Source organism: Hippoglossus stenolepis, chromosome 20 (assembly GCF_022539355.2).
Source record: "Hippoglossus stenolepis isolate QCI-W04-F060 chromosome 20, HSTE1.2, whole genome shotgun sequence".
Lineage (NCBI taxonomy): Eukaryota > Metazoa > Chordata > Actinopteri > Pleuronectiformes > Pleuronectidae > Hippoglossus > Hippoglossus stenolepis.
Window position 1 is genome coordinate 7,884,847 of NC_061502.1, and position 18,888 is coordinate 7,903,734.

Below are 18,888 nucleotides of genomic sequence, written 5' to 3' on the forward strand. Positions count from 1 at the left end.
ATAGGTAACTGATCCATCATGTGCATGGTGCAATAATACAGTCATAATTATGATTTAATAGAAGCAAGAACAAAAATTACCATAACAACAGAAACTAACTATATTCAGATAATAGAATAATCCATCTATTAATCTATATTAAAATGAGTCGTAATACAGAACAAGCTCTCAGTAGACACACAGGCACTTCATCTAATTCATATGCAATAAAATCAGACAGAGCCATAAAAAGGCAGCCAGCACAGTTATAGTGTGTCAAGTGTCTCGGTCGCTTCATTATCATCCAACAGTCAGATCATAACGTTACTTAAATATTATGTTTGAGGTGATTCCCAGAGATTTAAAATGTTGGCCTTGACCACGTGCTCCCTCCATTTGGCTTCCTGTCAAAACAGACCACGCCCCCTCCACGCAGTGACGTCAGGCCACTGGTAATTTATTATTTGTCTCCATTTAACCTGGTTACTCCCACTGAGATTACAAATCTGTCCCTTTCACCGTGTATCAAGGTGCTTTAATTCCAGAGGCAATGATTTACACAAAATAACCAAAGTACAATGAACTGATAAGGTCTACTGAACGTGAGTGTTCCGTCATTGTTGCTCTTTTGGACGATAACTGGGCGAGTGTAAAATGTGTATGAAGTGTAAAATGAATTGAACAGAAACAATAATTCCAATTTAAATTCAGTGTCTTTTAATGATCTTTTTAAAAACAATGAGCAAATTCTCTGACCAGTTGTGTTTGTTCTAGAGGAAAAATGTTCGCTCCCTATTCACAAAAGGAAAATCAATTCTGTCTCAATACTTTTTGACAGATTGAAGTGTGACGTGATAAATGCATAAACATTTTATTCATTTCAAAGGCCACATTACTTTTCACATTTTCAACTTATAACTCACAAGTATTAGGACAACCAGTGTTTCAAAAATCCCTCTTGAGAAAGATATATAGTGATTAAAAAAAGAAATACATTATGTACAGGTTATTTTTATAGATACAGGGCTAACAGCTTCTTGATTGCTTGTGACACCTCAGGTTTATTTATTATTGAACTAAATCCCCAAATAAAGATCAATACAAGTCAGATACTAAAAGAACCATAAAGTGCTCCTACAGATGATTTTCACTGTTAGTGACAAAGAAGGAATTCTAATGAGGAAATACGCATCAGACTAGCTCCTAACAAAAATAAAAAAACTATTAACATTTAGGTTTCACATAGTTAATGACACAGTGTATTGTCTGATTCTATTCAGGAAACAGATATTTAATTCACACTGGAAGGCTGAAGATTAATTAATGTCATCTGTACGGCTTAATATTCATTTGCATATGACAGATTAGTAATAAATGACTTCAACAAAAACAATCTGAATTAATCTTAGTATTGTTTTTGAAAAGAAATAAACGTGAGAGTAGGCGTCACTTAAAGAGGAAATTTACCACGGAAAATATCAAAACTAAATTTCATTCATACATTCAGCAGGTCACGTAATGCATTCTCTTCTTTATACCAGAAAACTAAAATGGGCGAGACTTCTCATACAATTTACAAAAAACTCTGCCAAAGCCTCAACACAGCAAGAAAAGTGAGTGACAACCCATGTTGACAATGAAACGAGCATTACTTACTGTCGTCAATTCATTGATGCACGTTTGTGGAAACACGCACAAACCAGTCGCCACTTAAATTTGATGCTTGTCTATTTGAGGTGTTACGGTACAGGTGCGTTCTTCCTTTTATGGAGGCCCAAGCAACACCTCACATAGACAAGCTTCACATTTTAAGCAGGCTTGACTAGGTTTTCATGAACAACAACTCAGCTCATTTCATTGTCAATATTCGTCATCGCTCAAACTGTTGTGATAGAGTTAGTTTGTCAGTTGTGCTGTGGCTCTTGCATTCGTGTTTTCCGTAAATGTGCTTGTGTGAGACGTCTCGGCCACCGTATAAACAGCCCCGTCTCTACAGTATGAAAGAAGTCCACTGAGTTGTGTGCTGACTCGTACAGAAAAAGAGCAGCACCTAGTGTTGGTCTCTGGTCCTTTGGATTTAAACACAGGCACGTTTGGTGAGGCTTTCAAGACAAGCCCCCTCTACATGTGTAAGACTCGGAGGATGACGGTCGGACAGGTGTGTCTGCCTCAGAGAGGGATGTGGTTTCAGTGTGAGACTGAGGTTAAATAATCGTGTGCGTTGGTTATTGCAGCGGCAGGAAGTTAAGAGAGCTATTCAGAATCCAGCTCTAGTTCCAGCTCCTTCTCTACGTCGATCCACGAACGTCTCTTGGCACTGGGGAGGTCCTTTCCTAAAGCACCGCGCGTTAACGGCCGTGATGCGTTTAGCTCGCCTAGTGAGGCAGTATTGGTATCTTGGCCTTTCAAAAGGTAAGACAGTCTGACAGGGCTGTCCTCGTTGGATTTAGAAGAACGTCTTCTCCTCTGTGCAGCCGGAATCCATTGCTCTCCTGGCTCCCTCTGCTTCGGGGGCCGTCCTCTGCCTCTTTTCACCGGGACAGGACTGTCTGCTGCATCACTGGCCACTGCTGGGCTGTCCGCAGCTCGTTTCTTGGTCAATCCCAAAGATTCAGTTTCACTTTGTCTTTCTTCGACCAGAGGAGATGTTGCACTTTCAATGACTGGTTTCCTGGTCTCGTCTACCACAGGGAATGGTTGGGTAGCGACGCGGTTCTTTGGAGGCCTGCCTCTGCGGGGTATTATTGCAGGAGGTTTAGGTTTGGATTTAGAACCATGAAACTGTTGCGTACAGTTTAAGCTCAAAGAAGCAGCTGGCGGTGTTATGCTCAAACCTTCCACTGTGCCCCCCTTCTGGTTGTCCTGCAAAGCCACTGAAGGCATGATAATTGATTTGTTAAGGAGGGTTAACTCAAACATGGGATTGAGTAGATGTGGAGACTTTGGATCGGAGTTTAAGGATGTAGTCGTTTCCTCCAGAACATGGCTGCTCTCTGAGGCCGAGGGTGGGTTGGATGAAGACAGGCTCTTCTCCTGGTTGTTGGATTCCACATCAGACGGCATATCAGCTAAAGTGCTTACCCCATTCACCCCTGTCTTCAGCTTTGCCTCCATTAGCATGAGAGTAAAGAAGCCTGGAGAAGCTGTGAGAAGATAAACAAAATATGCATTTAATAAAATGATAATTGGAAATTTAAATGAAACAATTAGACCTGGATAACTAATAATAATACTAATAAACTATATTTATACAGCACTTTTCAAAAACAAGTTTACAAAGTGCTTCATGGATGTCTTACGCAATGCAACAACTTACTTGGTTTCATGGATGAGGGAAGTATGAGTCTGCCAGTCTTAGAGCGAATCAGAGGAAGTGCAACGGACGGTAAAGGGCGTTTGGAGGGCTTTTTGCGATTGGGTGTTTTAGTTACAGGGGTTGCAGTGGTTGGAGGGATGTCTTTACCTGCCGGGACCTGAGAATGTGAATTAGGCACGCTGCCCTGGGCTGGAGCTCCAGGCTCTTTCTGATTCTCTCCCTGGGATAGGGCTGCAGTGAGGTCAGCCTTGGCAGGCGTGGACGCAGCCTGAGGATGAGGCAGCGGTGTGGACACGGGTTTGGGAGGGTTTTCACTGGATTGGGTTGAGTTAGGCTCAAGCAGGGGTTGTGCATTTGTTTGGGCAGCAGTTTTGTGTGGCTTCGCCTCAGATTGAGTTGTGATGAAGTCAGGTTGTAACAGGGGCATGTGCTGGGACTGGGAGGCTGTGTTTTGCAGGAAAGCAGCTCTGGACTGGAGGAGCTGGGAAAAGAATGGACTCCATTTCATCGCCTTCTCTCTCATTTTATGCCTCATGCAGATGTCACTCAGCTTGTGTTTGATCAGATTCTCGGACTTCCCTAAAAAATGGTGACATTTCACATGAAACAAGTTTCAGTGAAGGCAGCTAAAATACACACACACACACACACACAACTTAACATGAGCGGCTGCATTTTATTTATCGAATTTAAAATGTCAACTTGCAGGAACAGAAACTGTACATACCAGACAAAATGGAGAGCTTATTCACATAGTCTGACTGTAACTGAGACAATTTCCTCTTCTTCTCCTTGAGGAACTCGGACGTCTCACCCATGTCTTGGATTTCCTTCACAGCCTGCAAACACAGAACCCCCCAGAAAAGACTGTGAAGACGGTAACAGAGCTGTGAATGGATTATCCTGTCGGACTACAATTATACATTTGTAAACAGTTTATACAGGGATACACAGCTAATATAAAAGGGGTTTTATTTATTTTATGTTTGTGGGCCACCATAATTGGAGAAAAAAAAACTGCTTGAGGATATTGTGGAACTGACCAGTGAGAGCAGGTGGAGCCTGGGGGGCTTGATGCCACCGAGGTCACCGCAAAGGATGGTCTGGAGTTTGTCAAAGAGTATCCGCTGTTCAGAGCGTCTCTGCCTTTCAAGCGCTGTGTGGATTTTTTGCTTCTTTTTGTCCCGTTCTTCCTGGGGGGGGGAGAGAGAGACAGCAGAGATAATGAGCAACACATGCAACACCAACACGACCCTTCACTTAAAAAGCCACGGCAAAGTGATTTTAGAAATGGTTGGTTGTGAGTACCTGGGTGCTGAGTTCCGTTTCAGGTACAAGACTGGACTGGAAGAGACTGGAATCGCAGAAAAGAATAAAAAAAAAAATTCTTCAAACCTCTCGAGTATAATTCAAACTTCAACACATACTTCTTTATATATCTTTTCATTCACAAGCACACACATTCTCGTGTGTATTACCGTGAGTCCTGTAATGTTTTTATAGCAGCCTCCTTCATTTCTGCGATGGCCATTTCTTGTCTTTCTTCCTCTACCGTCTCAATGTCCAATAGCTCCTCCTGAAGAAACAACATTCACAATGTTGTTTAAGCTGTGACTACAGGTTGATGTTTTTGTTTAGGCCATATAATTCACATTTTACATTTCAAAACCAATTTACGCTATGTAATAAATATTTCTTTAACATACGTATTCTTCGTCACCATCACCATCTCCACAATAGTCAGAGTCTTCAGAGCTTAGGCATTCTGAGGTGAAATCCATGTTTGATTCCACCCGTCTGCTGTTGGCGTCATAACCTGGAGACATCTTTTCACCACACACCAGCCTAGATGAGAAGCCAGGCTCTAATGATGCACTACTTGATAAAGTGTCCAAACCGAGCCAGTTTGCATCCCAACTAGCTGGTTGTCTATAATTAAACAAGGCATCTTGTTGTGGGGGAGTTATATTTTTAGCAGCAGTCATGTTTATAGTCTTTACAGTTTGTGATGGTTGTGTAGCTTCATTACATCCAGGCCTTGGGAGGTCAATGAGGGTGAAGCCCCCAGGCAAGGCCACCCCTGGTGGATTCTGGCCTTTGGTGCTCTCGTTGGCTGGAGGGCAGATCCTGAAAGAATAAGTCCCACTCTGTCCAAGGAAGCTGGGGCTTTTCAGTGAGGGGGAAACGGTGAGAGAGACCGGCGAGGACTTGGAGCTGGTGTGGCGGTGACTGACTGAGCTGAGCTGGGTCGAGATGAACGGCTTGACACGGATAACACTGGAGGAGTTTTGTGAATGCTGTGGGAAGGGGGTGGATCCTTTTTTCCAGGAGTCGAGATGCAACGGAACTGAAGGAACAGAAAAATGCGAGGCAGGGCAGTGAGACAAAGAAATAATGATCCTGCTTGATTAGGGACTTTCAAAGAATCTCAATCTTTAAAGAAAAGTTATGGAGAACGAATAACATGAAGGTCTATCCTTGGATTCTTTAATATTGTGAATTAGCAGCAATGTTTAATTAATGCTGATATAACTACACTGCTGCTTTTTTCTCAGCCTGTTTATTGTACTAGTAACAGATATATCATGATTAAAATGCACAGAACACAGACAAAGGTTTGTGTTCATTTATTTGATCCTTACACCTTACATGAAATTTAGTTTTATCAATAGATTGTAAATTAAGAACGGACAACGCAACTCTATTTCCTCCCATCGTACAAAAATGAGGCTAAAATGTATATCAGATACTGGTGCCGCCATCTTGTGCTTTTGATATCATTTGGAGCCAAAGGCTGTGCAGTAGGGATCCTGGTGTGGCGCTGCGGTCAAGCCGATACACTCACTCGACCAATCGCGAGTCAGTCTCAGCTGTCAATCATTACGTTTCACCCCGTTTTTATAGCATCAAATAACTAATTAAAACCAAACTTATCAGGTATATGAACAATTAAACACTAAGAACAACTTAAAATGGCCGGCACTAACTCTGGGGAAAAGGGATTTGACGTATACTTTTGACTTTGTCAGTTTGACCCAGGTCACATCTACTAACATGACTGAAGCAGGGATTTAATGCAACCAGTCACTAGGGGGCGATCAAGATGATTTGGCTTCACTTTAGGTGTGCTGTCATCTAAATAGTTTCAACAATGTGTGTGTGTGTGTGTGCTAAGGTGTAGCAACAGAGACGATCTTACCTAATGATTGGACTGCAATCTTCAGCTTTGTGGTTCTCCTTGCAGTGACCGTGTGAGGCACTTCAGTGTCTGTGGCTTTCACATGCAGAGTACTAGGACTGTTGCTCCTTAGTATTGAGTCTGGCTTCTGAGAGTTTTTATGAGAAATGTCAGCGGGAGCATTAAGTCGGCCTGTCACGTATGCTGCAAGGCGGTTAGCTGGATGTAGAGATCCCATACTTCCCAGCAACAGTCTGGCCTGATTGTAAGATTTGCCATTCACCTGCAAAGAAATATATATATGAGAATGTTAAACTTTACAATTACAAGTACATACTTTACACCCAACCATTATCAACACCGTCAGTCATTTTCTACTAGTTAAAGGTGTTTTTCCTTGAGGCTAACCTGTACAAGTGCACATGGTTGGCTGCCAGCAGGTTTGGTCCTGGCTTTGAGTTTGCCTGCAGGTAAAACTCCACCCAGGAAAGGCGTGACTCCAACCTGCATCTCCAACTCTTCACTGAGGCCGTCTTCCTCCTCTGTGTTGGTTTCCCCATCAACAAGCTTTTCCTCATCACTGTTGTCACGTTCATCCTCCTCATTATCACTGGCTTTTGATGGTTTACTTATTTGCACCTACAAGAAGTAGAGTAGGAGAATTATATTTAAAAAAAAATCTAAGTAATGAAACGAGGTTAAAACACTACTTAGAAACAACCACTGAGATCTGACAATATTTAGAAGCTGGTCTATTTTGGTGTACCTGCTGTTCTTTTTAAATGGTAATGCAAATAGCTAAGAAGTCAAAGCTGTAAGCCTGTAAGTTTAAGTGAAAAAACATCCCAACCATTACTTCTGTATAATTCTTTAAATATACTACAGGTAATAGACTTAAAACCAATAGATTACTCATTGGAATCCTACCCTGTAGGTGACAATCAAGCCACTGGGCTTTTGCATGGAGATCTTGGTGAGTGGGCTGATGAGGTATGGTCCGATGTGGAAACTCTGAGACAACCTTTTCTCATTCATGCGCCGACATAAAGCTCCTAGGACCATTTTGTGGTCCTTTTTCCACTGACATGTTGACTGGATCTGGATTTGCTTCTTTGGTTCTTTTTCTGTGGTTTCCTGACCTGTCTTCCCTGCTGAGGGACATAAGGAGATATGGTTATGTATAACAGCAAATATTTTCAGTATCATACAGTTGGGTACATCCAGCCAACACAAAGAAAACACTAGTAAGAAAACACAAAACAACAAAATAAGGATTTAAGAAAATGTAGTCTAATTGTCTGTGGTATAACAAACAGGATTACATTATGTTTTAATTACACCCATGTACATTTCTTGACCTGTTTTCTTTAAAGTACTTGGATGGTATCTCTGCGGGTTGTCAGTGGTTGTCTTCTGTTTTCTGCTTTTGAACTCTCTGACACGAGCACATGTCATGCTATCCCAGTATTTATACACTGGATCCTTGTCCTCTCCAATCTGAAATAATCAAAATTTCAATAAATCAAAAAAGGGACAATGGATTAAAGAAAAAAACCATGAGCACAGATTTTTTGATATAAAAACTAACAGTAAATAAATAGCAATATTTACAAGAATCTAATGAATAAATCAAGAGCTTTTAGTACAAACATTTGGAAAAGCTTCATTTAAATCCAATAAAAGAACGGCTTTTATAATTTACCGGCTGTGTTAGACGAGTAACACTGCTGTGTTTCACGTTCTTTGCCGAGACCAAATATTGAGGACTTTCGGGGACGAAGAGCGGCTCTGCATCCTCATCAGTAATGTTGCGTTTCCACAGTTTATGAGTGTGGGAGCCTGGGCAAGGTTGAACCACATGTTGCGTATTAGTCATAGCTGAGGAAGGACAAAAGCATGTGGTTAACACTTGTGAGTTACTGAGGGTTGCAACCAAACAGACGTCCAAATAAATCAAAAGCCATACAAATTGAAATAACCATTTATGAGTCAGAATAAAAATACATAAATGATATACAAAATCTTACAGTAAACAGATTGGATCTCTGGTTCCCTCTCCCCAGCAGAAATGTGCTTGGTGATCTTGCGTTTGAAGCAGGTACAACCAAACATGCATTCAGGCCGGCGGCAGTGGAGAGGACCTCTGTTCAGATTCTGCAGACTGGAACACACACAGCCCAGTCTGCAGAACTCCTGACTACATTCTAGTCCAGTGTCTTTAGACTGTGGATATAAAGGTTCCTTCAGGCCCAAAAAATGCATCTGATTAAAAGGAAAGGAGAAGACAGACAACACCTCTTAATCTCTGATTTAGATTTTACATTACAAAAACAAGAATTACTTTTTACTTGACCAAAAAAAGACATCAGAACAGACACAGCCCGTCATTGGTATCAAATGATTGTACAAACACAGTATGTCATATACCTGTTTTGTCAGGAGTACAGACAGAGCCACGGTCAGCCTGTCTGGAGTCAGCTGCGTTCTTCTCAGACCCTCGTTCAGGGCTCCGACCTCCATTTGCAATAGTTTGACCTCAAACTTAGGTAAGCTTGCCGGTCTGTGTGTTATCCCCTGGTTCTGCCCAAAGCTCGCTGGGTGGTGTGTAGATGATCTGAAGAGAGAGAGAGGAACAAATTATGTTCTGCGTGGTTTGAGGTTTAGTGGGAAAAACAACGAGATAAAAGACTGTAGGTGGAATGATGGAGGGGAGTTTACATGGAAAGATATTTGTAGTATTTAAAAAGGTATGTGCTAATTCAGATTGAACTTAAATGTGTACATCTCAAAGAAAGCATGTTAACATTGTTCTACAAACACAGACATACTCCACATAAAAGGAAGACAAGTGGGCTAAACAAGACATAAGCTCAGGAGTTACTCTTACAAAAATTAAAGACAAAACACATTTGGAAAAAGCTGTGAAACTGTAAATGGCCATTAGAAGAACGGTTCTATCTTATTACACTTTTTGTGAAGTCGATACATATGTTTGTTGTTAAGGACTTGGGGGCGCTTAGGGGACGCCGTTTCAAGTCGAATATGACACCACACGAGCAGTAGGCAGGCATGTTATGATTTGTATGTGGTTTTATTACGTCTGAACTGTATATCACCAGTTACTTCAGTTGTATGGGATTCAGCTGCAACAAAGTTCAGAAGTGTTCAGTGGACTCAAACACTTCACCCACCCCTCCATCTGCATAGTGGTGAGTAGATAAGTGAATTTAAACTATCCCTTTAATAGAGCTGATATGTTTAACATTAATACAATTTGATTAAACAGTTCATGTTAATCACGATAACAGGTGCGTTTGCGAAACTGATTTTCAAGTTTACGGTTCTGTGAACTGAGTCAAGCGTCACCAAACTTTGAATAAACAGGTGAACAGCTCTTTGTGCAGAAGCGGTGATGCTGCTTTAGGTTTCTGTAGACTGCAGCTCAATTACTGCAGGGCAGGTTTACAATTTCAGAAAGAATGCTGCAACCAGCATTACCAAAGGTCCAGTAAAAAGCCCAATCCAAACAGGCAGGTTTAGAAAAGGCAATGCACTAGTAAATGAAAGAACTGCATCTCAGAAACCCCAGGTTTCAACAAGTTAAATATAGGACCTTTATAGACCGTAATAAATGAAATGTAAGATCTATGTCAAGTACGACAGATATAAAGGGTCACAGAAATACTTACACTCCTCCATAATTTAAGATAAGATGAAGTAGCAGACTAGGAAATAACCCTCGATACACCACCTAATCTCGCAAACAGCATCCACAGCCAAGCCAAGTGAATTGAGATCAATTTTGACCAAGGAGTCAAGGACTCTCAGTTATCAGTTCCACATTGGTCTTATTCATAGTTTTACAACAGTGTGCCAATTTTCTGCACTAAAAGAAAATAGCATAAAACCATAGACTAACATGTTCTTGCGTACCTGTGTGAAACAGCACTAGACCCAGAAGCAGCATTTGCAGCATCTGTCAGTGTGGACGGAGATTTGGCTTGAACGGGTGTGGCAGGGCTGGGCCGAGGGGGAGCCGGTGACGTCACTGCAGCGTAGAGGGGGGGTTTGTGGGAGAGCGGGCAAGGTCTGTTGGGAGCAGGCTTCCGATGCTTGAGCACGCTGTCCAGGGTTTTTACGTAGCTGGAGCCTTTAGCGGGCAGCTGATAGGCCACAGAGTCCTCTGAGTACGTGGAGAAGGCAGCAGCCCGCTCACTGATTTGCTTAGCTTCGCTTTCCAAGTACTCATCCAACATGTCGCTGCAGAAGGCAGAAAGGTTCTTCTGTAATCCTTTTGGAGAGGAAGAATAAAGAGACTTTAATTTATCAACGGGGAATAATGAATCAGACACTAATATATTCAGCTGGTTTCAGTTCAGTTAATCTTTTAGTAATTACAATGACTATACTAATCCCACTGAATGATAAAAGGGACACAGCAGATACTACAACAAGGAGAACAAGCCTCACCATCACTGTTAAAAGACGATTCTTTGTTTTTTATGAACTTGTTTTTCCAGCCTTTTATTTTTGTCACGTCACTTGTCTTCCCTGTCCTGGAGATGAAGGGTAGTCCTTTCTCTGTGAAGGAAATATACTGTGTTAGTCGTCAGTTAAAGGACAAAGCACACTAATAAAAAAAGCTTCACAGTGTGGGGTTTAAGTGCTACTTAGGCAACAGATTTCTCTACAGTTATTCTCATTATTGCAGAATACAATGTGTAAATTGACAGAAATGAAAATCCTGAAAATGCTTAAGTTGAGCCGCAATCCTTGATAGAAACAACTGTTGAGAAGGGAACAAGATTGGAACTACGATTAACCACTGCCTCTGTTTTATTGTCCGTGTGTATTAATGTATAATTATCAGGGGGTGGGTGTAAATAACACTGTGAATACTTAATTATGTTCTTAAGAATGGTTTAAGAGTGCGTTTGTTTCAGCACCTTAGGTCTTAATGGGTTAAATCTAGTCCATTGATCAACGTAACACTTCGATCCAATGAGCACAAAGCGGAGGTGTCCTGGGAACCACACAGAGCCAGGCCCTCCGGACTTGTTTGTTTCTAATTTCTGTCCAACGTGTTTCAAACACAGACATTCAACATCAAAACTATTTCTAGGCTATTTTCTTAAACTACTTGAGCCACTGTTTCAGTCATACAAGGCTCTAATCTCATATTTGTAATCACCATTATCTGGTTTCTGAGCAATGACCCTGTAGTTAAGCTAGAGTTCTTTTTTCTGCATCTGCAAATACGTAAGCAAAGGCCTGCAAGGTTCACCATGACATTCATTTTATCATCACATTGCAAGGCTTTGTGTGGACATCAGATTACACTCTGATCGGTTGTGTCTAGAAATCATAACAAATCTCTTGACTCTCATTATGTCAAGGGTGGAAACAGAGCAGACAAGCACCAACAAGACACACCCGCACAGTGTCTACACTTAACTTATTAAAGAACATTTAATTAGATGTTTCAGAACTTAAAGTATCAGGTTTTTAGATCAAATTTTGTGGACAATTCAGTAACATGATAATAGTGACAGAAATGATAATTCATTGACAAATGTGCTGAAAATGTTCATAAAGTCCTTATACACAAACTGAAAACATTTGATTATGATTATGATTAGGCTATAAACAAGTTAGACAGAGAAACTATGATTTACCTCATTCATAATTCCTCACACTTTATGGGTACCAACAACCCACGCACTCTTCCAAGTGGACAAGGAAGAAGTATGATAAGAACAACTACTTGTCTGTGGAGTCTGCAGCTGTCTGTGTGCACACCCAACAGGGAGTATAATTGAAGACTTGGGGCGCAACACTAGTCAGGAAGTTGAGCCTGAGGCTGCTTGATTAAGGGTCTTCGATCCTATATTCAAAGCCAATAAGGATTTAGACTGTCTTTTATTACACAGGTTAAAGTTAAATCTTGGGGTTTATTTGTTTTACTCACTTTCTTATTATGGCAGCACTGGCACAAATTATGTGTACAACGACAATATACCATAAATAAAGTTTGCAGACAGTAAAAAATCTGTCCAACTTACCACAGAGAGAGAGCGATGTGGAGTTTTCTTGTTCTGGTAGATCTGCTGGAGGAAGAGGCAGATGAACCCCCACATACTGCAGGTCAACAGACTTGGTCGGGTTTAGAGAGCTCAGCTTCAACCCAACTATAAAAAGGACAGAAAGGAGTCAGAGGCAGAAAATATTCACATTATGTTATTTGGTCAAATCCTGGTCAACCACTGGGATGATTGTGTGTGTGTTTGTATGAACTCACCTTCCTGCAGCACAGGATGGATGACCTGTCTGTGTTTGAAAACTCTGAGGTCCTGCAGCAGGACGGCCTCCTTGTGAACGATCTTCTCCTCATCAGTCGCTGGGGTCAGCTCCTCTGAAACACACACGCACAGGAGAAATGTTTACAAATCACAAGCACAACATTTGCTTCACTGTTAGTCGAGTAAATTAAAACTAGGTTGTAACAGTATAATAAAAGGTTCAAATACAGATCAAAACAGGTGAACAAATAACAATTTCTTTATGTTCACCTGTTTGCTTCAGTTGCTTCTGAGTCGTTGGGGAAACTGGAGATACTGGTTCTGTGCTTTCGGATGGCTTGTTCCTGATGTGAACATCAAGAGCTTCCTGTGAAATAACAAAAGACATTTACAGAACTTAAACCACAGACCACTCATAAAGACAACATCTTCTGCTAAAGAAAAACTAAATGTCATTTCAGAAATGTGTGCAGCTTCACAGAAAAGTCAACAAGCTCATTGGTTCACTGGAGGAGGAACAACACCTGGATTATATTAAATAAATCTTCAGAGCTGTGCTGATATTTGCAGAGCATTCTTTGCTAGTCATTTGTGGTGGTTTTACCTTTGAGGTGAATGACACAAACAACAGGCCCTCGACATTGTCCAGCTCTGGTTGCAAAGCGACAGTCAGTGACGGGCTGTGGACGACCTTGTGAGAGGGGGCAGCTGCAGCCCTCCACTCTCTTCCCCGAGCCACCCAACGTGTGTTTGTCTTCTTCCTTCTCTTGCGGGTCCTAGGCGATGACCCCGGGGTAGACATTGAGGGAGTGGGAGTCGTGGATATTGCTTCGAGGCTGTGCTGCAACTTAGGGGTTACAATGTTATCGAGGTTTTCCTCCACGGATTCCACAAGTGGATGTTTTTCGACAAGCACAAGCTCACCAAGAGCATGCTTGCCTCGTAAGCAGTGGACATATTGTTGGTTCTTATTAGAAGATGTTGACATTATGGGCTTCAGGACCAGCCGAGTAGGAGGCACATTTGAGGCCGAAGCAGGGACGACGTGATTCTTTGTGCTGTAAGATACATTGAAGGTAATATTGTTTATTGATAGTAAACATGAAGAAGTTTAAAAGATTTAATGATTTCAATAAAAAAAATATTAATTTGTAATACATGTGTTGGTGGTATTTAAACAAGCTAATTCCAGTAGTTTAGTTGGCACACATTTCCCTTATACTATATATGAGTATATGTATACATGTCCATATACTTGAATAAAAGGCTTAAAAGCTAATACATGTAACCATAACACAGTCTGATTTGGATCTTATATCTATAGATAGAATGCAACAATGGAGAACTGCTTAAGAACTGCTGCACTCTGAAACCCATTCTTCTCAATAGCACAAGGACATTTTCATTGCTTGCTTATAGGGCAGCACACAGCTTGGAGAGCTCTCAAGCAAGCTGTGACTAACACTCCAATACAAACGAAGCTTCCAGTCGGGCACGGAATGCACAATGGAGGAAAAAAAATGATATTGTTAGTGTCTAAATTCCCTGAATAATCTGACATGAGTTTATGTGTCTATCAAGACACCAGAAGGGAAGCAGTATCACGGATACACATTTCAAATCAAGTAGGTATGTCAGATGTGTTGTTGTTGGTAGGGAAAATGTCTAAACAAAAAAAGGATGCATCTCCACCTATTAAGCTCTGAAAGCAGCAGCCAGTGCAGCGCAAATTGCTTTCTATCTGGAAGGGCAAAGTAAAGATACAGGATCGCAATAAATACTGGTTTAAGTTATATGAATATTATACTTAATACATACAATTTTTAGTTTTAGTGAAGACTGTGTAACAGGTGCTAGCTCAAATGAGTGGTTGGTCTTAGAAAATACTTCACTTAGATGTTTTTAAAGTTGTCAACATTCTGTAAATTTGATTGTTTCTGTAAGTGACCTGCCAGAATTTACTCTCATTATTTATTGAAAAATTTAATTGGGGTTGATTTACTGAGTTAATACTGTAGTTATAATAAGTTAAAAGCAGTGATTCAGTATGTGTGTTCAGCACCAACATAACAATACAAAAATAATCCAGATTGAAGCGCACTGAACCTGTTTTCAGGTGATAATGACAACTCACTTTAACTGGTCTGACAAAGCAAACTGTCGAATGGTTTGTAAGAGGAATATGAATGTGTTACTAAGTGACCAAATCAGACGAGAAAACTGCAACTTACCTCAGATCCACAACCTCCTCTTTGCTTTCATTTGGCTCCAACACGTTGAACTGAGCTTCTATCTTCACCATAGATTGAGGCTCTGCACTGACCCGGACTAGACGAGGGTTGTGTCCGTCCTCCCTGAAGCCTTTTGCAAATGGGTTATGGTTAATTTTCAGCTGCGTGATCCGAAAGTTCTGGTAAGTTGTCACAGCCATGAATTCAGTTTGTGGAAAAGTGAAGGTCATGCTTTCCGGCCCCATAACCACAGGCTTATCGGGTGTGGTTATGACTCCATCTGGGACAGGTATCACATGTAGCCTTGGAATGTAGCGATGCATGGAGTGTAGGATTATGTGACCGTCCTGGTCTTGGAAATTATTGGTCAGTTTGAGCTTGTAGAAAGAAACCAGGCCGCCCATCCACACCGAGCCTTTGCTAGTTGCGTAATGGTGGGCAAAGGCTCGGATCAGACCCTGGGTCTGGTTTTCAGCTGCTGCAGTGCTCTCCCACTGGGATCTGTTCCAGCGGTATTTGAACTGGTCAGACGGAACCAAGGACAGGACCAGAGTGTAGTGGCCCTCAGGATCTAAGCCAGCCAGACGATACCGGCAGTACGGAAACATGCGTCGTCCTTGTTTTGTGAGAATCATCTCAGTTCCACAGCTGTTAAACTGCTTCCACACGCTGTTATTCTCCAGAGAGACAGTGACGCCTTTGAAAGTTAGAACAGGAGAAAAATCTTGTTTCTGGACTGCACCGCCGAACGTGCTGGATGGCCACTCGGACAACGGTAATGAGTCTGGAATGTTGAGAAGATTTGTCCCTGAGCATTTTAAAGAGTCTGAGGCTGATGCTATGTTTGAGGTAGGTGGGCTCGTTTCAACAGTCCCTTCACGGGTATTCGATGATGTTACTGCAGGCTTGGCTGGGCTAGCTTCAGCAGGTGAGGAGAGGGCAGAGCTGCAGTCATGACTTGCCATGGACACGGCTCTGTTCTCGATCTCAGTCTCACTAGTGAAATTAGTCATAGTGGTAGGAAAAAGAGGTGAAACAATGATGGCAGCAGGAGTAGCCGACGGAGGGACATCAGTCAGGCTCCCCTTCTCCTCCTCCACTACAGGGGGGTCCTCCATGGACGTGAGTTCAGAGTCTGTTGCCGGCATCACCAACGGATATTGTTATTCCACTTCATTTAATACCTAACGTAAAAAAAGATACAAGAATAATAATGTTATTCATTTAGTAGAGTGGCGCTCCGAAGGTACAACATATATTACAGAGATATTAACATACTCAGACAAGACAGAGCATAGAAATCCAAGACAAAAAATGTTGTTTTAAATAATTACAACAGAAGTTAAGAGAAGCCATTAGAGCTCAATCAAGAAGAGCAAACAGTGGCAGAAAGACAAAGCTGCTAATGATTAATCAACAAATGCAAACAATGATCAGCAATTAGTACAACCTACAATGTGCAGCACTACTCTAAATATCAACCCAAGAAACAAGAAAGTCAATATCAAAGCCTTGTTTCTATATTGTACAAATTTAGTGGGCATCTGACTCTTGGTTTCTGTGGTTACTAGCTGTATGACTGTAAAATAAAAAAGGCATCCGGGACAAGTTTCAAGATATCTGATCTGCATGATTCATAGAAGAGCTCTTTATGTCAAATAAGAATCCCATTGAGAATCAAACCATTTCAGAGCAATTTTAGGATCAGACCATACCCTCCTGAAAAATAAATTAGCTGCTAATGGAGAAATGATCATTTATTTACAAGGGGGGGGCATCGCTCATCCTATGAAAAGCTGGTGGAGACATGTTCTCACATTGATGGATACGTTGGAAAGAAAAATTATTGAAATGATTATTGATATTGTTTTATTGACACTATGGCATGACACTATGAGTAGGCCGATTTGTTTGGATGATTCCTGCACATATAAGATAATTAGAAACATTACATTTGAACAGTTCCAGATTCTGGACTAAAGACTAAGAGGTTCTGGAGCACTCTGCCTGAGGAAATATGACAGACTGAGACGGTAGCTTCTTTCTTTTGCTTACATTTATGTCTTACGTTTCTTTTATAACTGTTTTTGTTATTCTTGTATGTTTTTTTTGTTGTTTGTTTTCCATTGTGTAACTTTGTTTTGAAAAGTGCTATATGAGATAATATTGTTATACATTATGTACAATATATTTTATATATAATACAATATTTAGGCTGTTGTGATATTGCTATAAGTGAAAATGATATTGCGACAATTAATGATGTTTTATTGCCCAGCCGTAGTGGCATGACACTGAGCGCAGGTTGATACGTTGAAATGATGTTGCATATGCATATATAACAATAACAATAAAAACATTCGATTTTAAATTAAATCTGGTCAGGGTTAAGCCCCTGGAGGAGAAAAACAGTAACTACCCCCTTAGGTTAGCACCCTTTAAAATCTCCATTCGATGACATGTGCCTGGTTTTACTTCCATTTTAAAAAATGCCAAAAGTGACTTTAGGTGAGAGTATTTCTCAGTTTGATCATTTATCTCGGCCGTGTGAGGGAGCTGGACTTTGTCTTCCTGGAGCGAGCTGCGAGACCTCTTCGGTGTGACTGACCAATGGCCTGGCAGATATCACTCAGCTGAGGACATGGCTCAAACGCTCGGACGGGGGCCTGTGTTTCTAACTACAGATAACACACACACACCAACACGTCTTGTGCTCGGGGTCCCACCTTAGAAACCACACGCGCGTTCAGTGCCGTCGACGACAGAGGCGCCACAGAGGAAACCTGTTTTCTGCCCCACGGTTCATCCCACACGGTCACACCAACACCCAGATGCTGGGCTCTGAGGAAAAGGTGTTAACCGGCCGAGCGAGCGCTTCGAGCGACTTACTACCGGCGTGTTTACAACGCAAACACACAACTATTCTCCGGGTAACTACGTAAACCATTCAAATGTGAAGCCGGGTTAGAGGTTTAAGTTGTTTAACACCCGCTTTAACAGCGCGCGGGGAGGAGAGGAAGGCCGTCCGCTCCTCCACTCAGCAAGTTGGGGAAAGTTGCAGGTTTCACTGACGCCTCACCTTTTAACCGTCGGTTGGAGCTCCTCGTGGCCGGCGGCGGAGACGCTGTTCCCGGCGAAGAGTGGCGACTGTTGCACGTCCTGTCGGTTGTAACGAGCCTCGTCGCGGTCCCTCGAACATAAACACGAACTGGCAAATGGAGGCCGAGAGCCACGCCAGTGTGTGCTCGTATCGACCGACCCGAGCGTGCACGCGGAGGAGTCAAAGCGCATGCACGTATATCAGCACCCCCCACCTCTCTCTCTCTCTCCCTCTCCTCGATGGCGCGCGATTCCCGGGTCGCCAGCAGCGCGAGGGGAGCGGGAGTCCGTGCGCGAGCCGGTGAGGACAACAAGTTTGCACGAGGGTGCGTGCGTGTGGTTCTATTGACCCACACACGTACACACACACCTGAGACTCTTCCTCTTCACTTGTTTCACCTTTGACGATCACATCTCCATTCTCTCTCTCACACACACACACACACTCCTCTCTGTCCCTCACACGTACACACACACATACACACTTACACACACATCCGTGCTCTCGGGTCGTGACGTCACGCGGTCACCATGGCGGTTGCGCTCCCGCAGCCAATCCTCACGCTTCCTCCGCAGGATTTTTACGACCTGTTTTTTCCTCGTGACACTGTCCGGAGTGAAAACGGCCAAAAACACCCCGCCCATGTTAATTTGGTTCTAAAATATAATAAATACGACAACGCCCACGTGTTTTCTCCTCGGACACACGACCGATCGTCAACTCGGACCTGCGCAATTCAAATCTATAACCGCTGTAATTCGTAGACACGCCGCAAAACTGCGGGG

At 42.2% G+C, this 18,888-nt stretch overlaps 1 protein-coding gene across 2 annotated transcripts; it reads right to left on the reverse strand.

The window, feature by feature from the left end:
* Window positions 1–673: 673 nt before the first annotated feature.
* On the reverse strand, window positions 674–18,298 carry magl (MAX dimerization protein MGA-like). 2 transcript variants are annotated; one of them, XM_035144528.2, is made up of 22 exons: window positions 18,083–18,298; window positions 15,004–16,187; window positions 13,377–13,830; window positions 13,043–13,139; window positions 12,772–12,885; window positions 12,536–12,661; window positions 10,944–11,054; window positions 10,407–10,764; window positions 8,901–9,087; window positions 8,501–8,735; window positions 8,176–8,351; window positions 7,832–7,970; window positions 7,401–7,621; window positions 6,882–7,112; window positions 6,495–6,756; window positions 5,002–5,642; window positions 4,774–4,871; window positions 4,604–4,649; window positions 4,339–4,488; window positions 4,023–4,134; window positions 3,296–3,874; window positions 674–3,122 (listed from the first exon to the last, which is right to left on the reverse strand). In XM_035144528.2, the coding sequence occupies exons 2-22, from the start codon at window positions 16,149–16,151 to the stop codon at window positions 2,233–2,235; spliced, it is 6,375 nt and encodes a 2,124-aa protein (XP_035000419.2). In that variant the 5' UTR covers window positions 16,152–16,187; window positions 18,083–18,298; the 3' UTR covers window positions 674–2,232. The 2 variants fall into 2 exon arrangements, with proteins under 2 accessions (XP_035000419.2, XP_035000418.2); XM_035144527.2 differs by having other exon boundaries at window positions 7,401–7,624.
* Between the last annotated feature and the right edge of the window lie 590 nt (window positions 18,299–18,888).